Here is an 8503-nt window from a genome sequence, read left to right on the forward strand (position 1 = left end):
GAAACAAATGTGGCATAAATTTATCCAATTATCTTCTTTATCATGTCAAGTTGAACTTTTGTCTCTCTAGCTCTGCGTATGGAAGACCCCACCATAACCTTTCTTTGAATTTCTGTCTTTTGTGTGGGGGTTCGTAACGAAAATATTTTTCATTCTTATTTTTACATTAATGGGAAACAAATGGGCATAAATTTATCCAATTATCTTCTTTGTCATGTCAAGTTGAACTTTTGTCTCTCTAGCTCTGCGTATGGAAACCCCACCATAACCTTTCTTTGGAAACTTTAAAAAATTGAAATTAGATATAAAATGTGTTTGGGAGAAATTTTTATGTGAACATGCACTTTTGAATAGTAAATTAATGAGAAATGTGTGGTTGAAAAATAAGAATTTTTTTTTATTTACGTGTAATATTATTTTAATAAAGAATTTATGGTTGAAAAGAAGAGAGAAAAATGCATTTTAAAAAAATGGGTATCAAACAGGACCATAAGCTCACTTAATAAATTGTTGTAGGAGGAAACGATCAATATGATTTTTTTTCCTTCTGTTTTTTTGTTTTTTGTTACTTATTTAATTTTTGTTTATTTAGAGAATAAGACATGATCATCTTTTCACAAAATAAAACTGATTTTTAATTAAATACGAAGGTAAAACTGTCCATTGAGGACACAAGTACCACTAAATTTGAAATATTGAGGATTTTAATGCTTCATATTGAAGATTGGAGCCAAGATGCAACACAAGTCAAAGTTTAGGGACCTCTACTTTTATTTTACTGAATGAAAATACAAATTAACAAAAGTGATTGACAGCTTCAAATAATTAAAGAAGGGCCCACTACCCACCGTCCTTAAATCTCCGTCTCTAGCGCCGTTATCTCTCTTGGCTTTGTGTTATCAACATCGCCTTATCGCCGTCACATCCGTTTGTCCCCCTCTTAATTTTTCTAATTTTAAAAAGTTTATTTGTGGGATAATATTGAGCAAAAAGAACCCAATAAAGGGCTATGCATACGCCACATAGGATTATGCTTTTCCGTCCCACGTGGCTTGTGATGTAAGCCGTTGGCCACATATATTCGATCTGCTCATCATGGAGACTATTTATATTTTAGGCAAAATTATAGTTTGGGTCCCCAATGTATTATAAATGCATCAAGTCCGTCCTCAATCTATGAGTACCTATCGAGCACCAGTCGACAATTTTACCTTTATCTTTGTTTTAAAATTCAATTTCTTAGTGAAAGGATGATATTACCCTTTTATCTCTAACTAACTGAAAACGAAAAAAAAAAAAACAAAATTCATTGACAATTGGACAATTGCAAGAGCTGAAGAATGTTAAAAGATGAATGGTTGGGAGGATTGAAGTTGCCAAGATCTCATTTGTAATTTTTTCTATATTTATTATTTGTAAATGTTTAGTGACTAAAATACCCTTGTAGTTTTTTAATTTGTGATTTCTATCTTGAAGGAGGTGGGAGAGGTCTTTGCCAACTTATTGGAAGACGAACATATATTATAAGAAAAAAAAAAGTAATGGAATTAAATCTATATTCACATGTTTCAACGTTGTAACTATTCTAGTTGTTATTCATTTGTCCCGTGGGGATATTCTCGCCTTTACTCATATAAACAATCAAAATCTAATTCAATAAATATATGAAACGATAAATAACAGTAAAATATAGTGCATGCTTGATATTGATTTTCTTCTCAGAAAATTAATTTTTTAATTTTCACTATTACAGTCGTCATTTTTTATTTCTTCTCTTATAAGTAGGACCCGTTTTTCTCTCTAATGATCAAATTTTTTTTTTTTTCAAAATCATTATCGAACGGGCTTATAATTATTATTCAATCAGTACACAAAATTTGTGATAAGTGGATGAGTGTGTTTTTTTCTTTAAAAGAAAAATGGGTTTAGCTCTAAAGTTGACGCTAAGTTACAGTTGAACCAGATATACTATTGGTTAGGCATGAATTTTTGGGTTTATGACATTTATACACTGCTCCTCACAATTCGGATTTTCTTGGCTTGGCTTTGGAAAGCACACCATAAAAATGGGAAATAAAATTTCAAACAAATCTTTCCCACAAATTAATTACATCAAAATCAAAAAATTAGAGTAATACCAAAAAATAAATAAATAAATAAATAAAAAAATCCCGAACTTTAAAAGAAAATTCCCTCCCTCAATGACCCGACGTTTTTCTCGAGGGTTGAAATGAATTTTAACCACAGGCACAATCTGTCGCCACGTGGCGGTATCCCATATCCGCAAAAGAATAGGTCCTCAGGCAGTTTCTTTCCGCAACCTTGTATAACCAGTCACTAGTTGGCTTCTACCGATTGGTCCGGTTTCAGCGATCTATGGTATAAGTGTTGGGGTTTAAGCGATGTGGGTGGTTTTCACAGGGTTTTGGCCAGTTTTTAGATAAGAGAAAAAAGCAATAATTAAGAGAGATATAAATGGGTTAGAGATTTTCCTGTAGTGAAAATGGAATTTCCAGATTCTATATTGAAAATTGTTTTCTGAAAATTTATCTGATCTGTGGGTCCAAATCAAGGCGAATTCTACATGAACTTGTTTTCTGTGCAAATTCTGTGGATTTTGGATGAAATATTGAAATGGAACATAAATCCCTTCCTCAAAGGTGAGATGATCAAAATTTTGCCTAGCAAAGTATGATATTTGGTTGTGTCCTTTCTTTTTTTTTTGGGTGGAGGGAATAGTTATCTTCTTTAAGGATATTCTACAACCAAACAGGTTATTTTCCTTTTTCACTTACTTTTTTTGGTTATTTTAGTTTCATGTGATTTATAATTGCATACCCTTTTATCCACTTTGTATTTTATGGTCGATCTGGAATTTTGACATGCAAAGTTCCCTTTTTTTTTTTTTCCAGAAAAAAGTTTTGAGTCCAAATCGTTAGTTCTTTAAAGTCCGAAAGATGATCAAGATCCATTCATTTAAGTCGTTTCCTTATAGTTACAAATTTTCGAATTTTTCCAGATGGTTCTGTGTCCCCTTAATTTTCAGATCATCTTCATGCATATGTTTTAATGTTATTTTTTAAAAATCTATGGATGCATTTGTATAGAGCTTTGGGATCCATTCCATCAGGGTTTAATGAGGGGTTTTATAACTTTTTTTTTCCCTCCTTAAGTCATTCTTTTGCTTTTGCTTTTGCTTTAATGGAAAGGGTTAACTTTTTAGAATTGTTTGAAATAAATCCACATTTGACTTTTTGATTAATTTCGTGTTTATGTGCCGTCATCTTTGAAAAGTGAAGTTTTTATTATTTTCTTCCACGTAGATGTATTGACTATATTTTGATCACCGATCCCTTTGATCCAATATAACTTTGGTCATCTACATAGTAAACATATATCATGGATGCATGATTGGGAAAATTGGATAGAATTTTTGTTGCTGAAATATTAGAATATTAGCATGTGATCTTGGATCTCATGGCAATTTGTGATCTGAGAAGTATCCATGGAAATTCTTATAGGATGCAGTGATTCGGTTTTTATGGTTACATTGTCCATTTAAGACATTTTGGTTTCCTTTCATGAATTCGGGATGATTTTACAAACGAAGCTATCACTTGGCATGAACCTGGAATTTCATGCTTATTAACGATGGATCATTTATTGAGTAAATGCTGGAGTTATCTTGATATTGGCGTATGTCATGACTGTGGATTCTTGATTGCCATGAGTTTCGTTTATGATCCCATATAATTGTTATATTTATGCCAGATTCTGTTTACTGCATATATTTCTCTTTGAAATTAGTTGCATCACCAGATCTTTGCATGTTGTCCAGTATGTTCGACTATACGACAAAACTAATCATAACGGTTTTAACACGTGGCAATCGTTATGTTACTCTGTTTTTACCATTTTGCCACGTTGGATATAATTAACTTAAATAACCCTAAACTTCATACTGTTACCGACATTGCTTATTTTTTTTTTCACCTGCAAGATTGGCTGTACTGCCTTCTGCCATAGTTGACTTGCGGACGAGCCTTGATATTGAATTTTAGCCAGTAAACTAGATTAAAGAATGTCAAAGATTCCTGCTTTATGAATTTTTTTGGTATGGTTTCTGAAATATGGTGTTGCTGAAGAGTTTAGACTATGGATTTAATGGCTATCGGGTGCCTCCCACTCCACGTGCTGCCAGATCGGCAAGGGTAATCCTAGACCTAATGGAACGCCATTATTTTTTTTTTTTCCTTTTCTGACATGTGGTTCTGAAGAACTAACACTATTTATACTCGTTTCATTGTCATTTGGTTTAGAGGAGGTGTGAATTTAGGAGGAATGATTATGTCCAGAAGATGTGCGCATTTGACTTATTGGCTACTGTTGCTGGCAAGTTACTGCTTGAGGGGGACTGTTCTTCAAAATCTGTGGATACATCTTCTGATAAGGAGCAACCAGAAGTTGTGGAAGGTTCTGATAAGAAAGGAGAATATGATGAAAATAAGCCTTTGGAAGAAAAATCTTGTGAACAAGATAGCTGTGAAAGAAACTTCTTATTTACGGAGATTGTATCACAAGCTTCTAATTCAAATTTCCATGCAAATGAATTTGGACACTGCCAGAATGATGCATGTTCAAGGCCTGCATCTGTAATAACTTCTGAGAGCTCAGAAAAGGTTCGTTCTGCAGAACCAATGCTCAATGATGATTGCAAGCTTCGACTTGGAATTTTTCCTCATCCAGTAGATGTTGAGTCTTCTGTTTGTAGATTAGAGGGTGAAACTAAGAAACAGATAAAGATTGAGTCCTCGAATAATCGGAATTTGGCAATAAATAATTGGGCTGATACATGCAGTGTGCGGGATTCAGAAGCTTGGAACAGAAAACCTTCAGCTTTGGTTAGTTCAGCTGATAGTCAAAAGTTTCCTGTTTGCAGCAAACAAATTCTTTGTGGTTCTTTCCCTATTAAGCAGGATGTTGTAAAGTTAGTTACTACAGATGATGACGAAAAGACTTCTGGGTGCACAAGACCGAGCACCGCGAATAAGGCCTTTAGGCCACCGCCACCACTCCTTGGAGATTGCAAAACTAGGAAGTTGTTGACATCTAAGTATTGGAAACCAACTCCAAATTCAAAGGATTACGATTCTCGTGAGTTATTGATTGTTTAGTTTGTGTGGTTATTGTTTGAGTTGATCTGGTCAAGCAATCTGTATGGCATAATCAATTGGTTTTTTCATGTCTTCAGATGCAGAAAGATACAATTACCTCAATATGAATAAAAGTTACAAGCGCCAGAGATCTCAAAGAGATTATCCTTTCAAAAAACGGAATTTTTTTTACTGCAGCTCAGTGTCTAATTCTGATGAAGGAATTGGCAGTGATGGAATATGTAGTGTGCCTGAGAATGGCTCCGCTGGCAGTGCATTAGGTTCTGGTCCATCTCTGCCCATAGGTAATTTTTCATCAGAAAGCACAAAACACTTGTACAATTGATATGCATATGACTTGAATTTTGCTCAGAGATGATTGATATCAACTTAGTTGATCTGACACCAAATGCAGTTTCAACGCCTCCAACTTCTTTACGTGGTGAACGTGCTTCTTTCCAGTCAAGAAATTCCCATGGTATGAGTGCAATTCATGGAGTAGTTCATTTTTACTTGTATGACTTGAAAAGTGTCTTGACATATAAAGAGTTTCTCATGTGGAGATATTTCTCCTTTTACCCAGTGAAGCTCAAGATCAAGTCTTTTAGGGTTCCAGAGCTATTTATTGAGGTTCCTGAATCTGCAACTGTTGGTTCTTTGAAGGTATTTGAATATCAACTCTGGCTGTTCTATAAGAAATTTAGCCTTTTAATTCTGGCTTTGTAGTTTGGAGGAAAATCATTGTGCAACTATTAAGTCACGATTCTCTGTGTTGATGATGTCGCATCTCATACTTTCTGTCAAACCCTGTTTTAAATATGAAAGTGATGCATTGGCCTGTGGGTTAAAATTTCAAAAGAAGATTCATCAGAACAATTCACTTTTAAGATCTAAGAAATTTAGTTGTGCAAATGAGGGGATTTGTCCAAAAGTCCATGAGATCAACTTCATGTACTGCCAAGACTTGCTTATTGCTCTTATACGTGAACTTAACATTCTGAATCTCTAACCACAGTCATTTCTGTTCATCACAATTAATACAGTTCATATTCACAAGATTTCAGTAATTTAAAACATTACCTACATTGCTGCAGAGGACAGTTATGGAAGCAATGACAGAAATACTTGGTGGTGGACTACGTGTTGGTGTACTTCTTCAGGGAAAGAAGATTAGAGACGATAAAAAAACTTTGTTGCAGACTGGGATTTCTCATGATAACAAAAAGTTGGATTCTCTGGGTTTTACCCTTGAGCCTTCTCGTACTCAACCTCCCTTGTGTCTAGAAGATCATAGTTTTGAACGACCTTGTGATACTCCACAACCACTAGCAAGGTATCCTCGTTGTCCAAAACCCATTTACATTCTTTGGCTGGTCATACTGCCTACCATAGTATATGAGGCTTCTTCTTGTCTGACAACCATTTCAACTACATATTTTCACAACTAATGCTTATGTTGTCCAATGGGTGATGAAGTCCTCCAGAAGTATCAAAATTGGCCACTTCAGTATCTTGTCTTGCTGATGATAGTTTACTATGCTTTGCCACCAGGTATCCTCCTATGCCCAATGTTGGTCAAATTGCTCATCCACAGGGTAATTTGGATACTCTGTCAAATCCTACAGGAACTAAAGTATACAATTTCATTGAAAGTGATCGTGATTCAGCTCCTTTCCCTCCCAGTATGTCTTTGGAGAAAACTACAACAGACTCAAAAGCATTGGTTTCTGTTCCCCCAATGAAAGCAGAGGAACTAGCTATAGTTCCCATGCGGAAATCCAAGCATTCTGAGTCAGCACAACGCCGAATCCGTAGACCGTTCACCGTTTCTGAAGTGGAAGCACTGGTTCAGGCAGTTGAGAAGCTTGGAACAGGAAGGTATGTTTGGTAAAGCCATACTGCGGAATTGTGCAAAAAGTGATGAGGAAATAATATGATTATTTTTTGAACTAACAAATTACTTTCTGAGAGTTTTGTGACAAAAGTTGTGCTTTAAGATTCGTGTCTCAATGCTATTATGCTAAAGTTATGTTCTTTGACAATTATGCTTTCTTTTCTTTTGTTACGGTCTCTTCACGTAACATACTTTTGTTCTGTAGATGGCGTGATGTTAAGCTGAGAGCTTTTGATAATGCAAAACATAGAACTTATGTGGATTTGAAGGTAAGAAAATGTTACTCTTGCATAAAATCATAACCTTCTCATTATTTAGAGGTCAAATATAGAGTTCTTGAAACTCAAGTCACTCATTCCACGTTTCTTCCATTAAATTTGGTGTCGTCTTCAATCAACCAATGGCTACTATTTGCTTACTGTTATATTTTCTTTAATTGTAACGCCACTCTTTTCCAGGATAAGTGGAAAACTTTGGTGCACACAGCGAGAATCTCCCCTCAGCAAAGACGAGGTGAGCCTGTGCCTCAGGAGCTCCTTGATAGAGTCTTGACAGCACATGCTTTCTGGTCCCAACAGCAAGCCAAGCAACAGCTCAAACCTCAACCCCAGACTTGCCTTCTTCTCTGAGTAATTCACTGTACAAAACTGGCAGCAGCATATTATTGTCAAAGGAACACTACGCGTTCTTAGAGCGCGATATCTGATTATTTTTTGTGACTATAATACTTGATTATGTAAAAATGTCTTTGTCAAAAAAGCATTATATGTAATAGTTATCGTTCTCGGGGTGATTTGTTTCCTGCGAGGAGGGATGGCATTTGTAAATTGTTGACAGAATAAAGTGTTATGATGGTAGAAATTTTTTAAAAATATAATGGTACAAGATTTTTGTTTCTTTATTTGAAGTTAGGAAAAATTCATTTGTTTGTAAAATTTGTAGCATGAACTCTGATTCATTTAATTCTGAAAGCCATCAATTTGTGTTTTAGCGTATTACGTGTATTTATTTGATTGGGACTAATTAAGAAATAATATTATTGTTCTATAAACAAGATTATAATGCAGTTGTCAGCTGACGAAATTGACATTTTACCCAATTATATATTAATGGATCAAAGATATGAATTGATTTTCATAATATTTTAATTAAAAAGCTCTTCTCTTTGATTGTCAGCTTAAAATTCGACTTTTAGCACTGAAAAGTTTATACATTATTATTATAATCCAGCGCATTTATTGTACTTTACTCAATTTCAATGAATTTAGACAAATATGGTCACAATCTACATGAAACTCCAAGAAAAAAGAGATAAAAAGGTTACGAGCTCCATAAAATATATCGTTAAAATTAGTTGTTGACTTTGATTTAAATAAAAATATGAATTTTAATTTCTATCAAACAGGGACTCGGTTTGGGATATGAATAAAGCCAAAAAAAAAAAGGGATTCAAAGA

At 34.6% G+C, this 8503-nt stretch overlaps 1 protein-coding gene across 6 annotated transcripts; it reads left to right on the top strand.

Moving 5' to 3' along the window:
- The first annotated feature begins 2400 nt into the window (after positions 1 to 2400).
- LOC111393524 (telomere repeat-binding protein 1-like) lies at positions 2401 to 8010 on the top strand. Of its 6 annotated transcripts, XM_023019094.1 has the most exons (11): positions 2401 to 2660; positions 4000 to 4211; positions 4320 to 5154; positions 5252 to 5458; positions 5548 to 5631; positions 5737 to 5816; positions 6248 to 6486; positions 6630 to 6704; positions 6807 to 7031; positions 7253 to 7316; positions 7506 to 8010. In XM_023019094.1, exons 2-11 carry the CDS (start codon positions 4131 to 4133, stop codon positions 7674 to 7676), a joined length of 2061 nt encoding a protein of 686 aa, XP_022874862.1. In that variant the 5' UTR covers positions 2401 to 2660; positions 4000 to 4130; the 3' UTR covers positions 7677 to 8010. The 6 variants fall into 6 exon arrangements, with proteins under 6 accessions (XP_022874862.1, XP_022874859.1, XP_022874860.1 ...); XM_023019091.1 differs by having other exon boundaries at positions 5569 to 5631; positions 6630 to 7031; XM_023019092.1 differs by lacking the exon at positions 6630 to 6704 and having other exon boundaries at positions 2402 to 2660; positions 6705 to 7031.
- The last annotated feature ends 493 nt before the right edge of the window (positions 8011 to 8503 follow it).

The sequence above is a fragment of the Olea europaea genome, chromosome 4 (genome assembly GCF_002742605.1).
Source record: "Olea europaea var. sylvestris chromosome 4, O_europaea_v1, whole genome shotgun sequence".
Taxonomy (NCBI): Eukaryota; Viridiplantae; Streptophyta; class Magnoliopsida; order Lamiales; family Oleaceae; genus Olea; species Olea europaea.

Excerpts from the sequence above, each read along its gene's own strand:
- LOC111393524 (XM_023019089.1), top strand. The coding sequence starts at position 4,131 with ATGGTGTTGCTGAAGAGTTTAGACTATGGATTTAATGGCTATCGGGTG. Across the intron at positions 5,817-6,247 it reads CAACTGTTGGTTCTTTGAAG|AGGACAGTTATGGAAGCAAT; the intron begins GTATTTGAATAT and ends ACATTGCTGCAG. Across the intron at positions 7,317-7,505 it reads GAACTTATGTGGATTTGAAG|GATAAGTGGAAAACTTTGGT; the intron begins GTAAGAAAATGT and ends ACTCTTTTCCAG.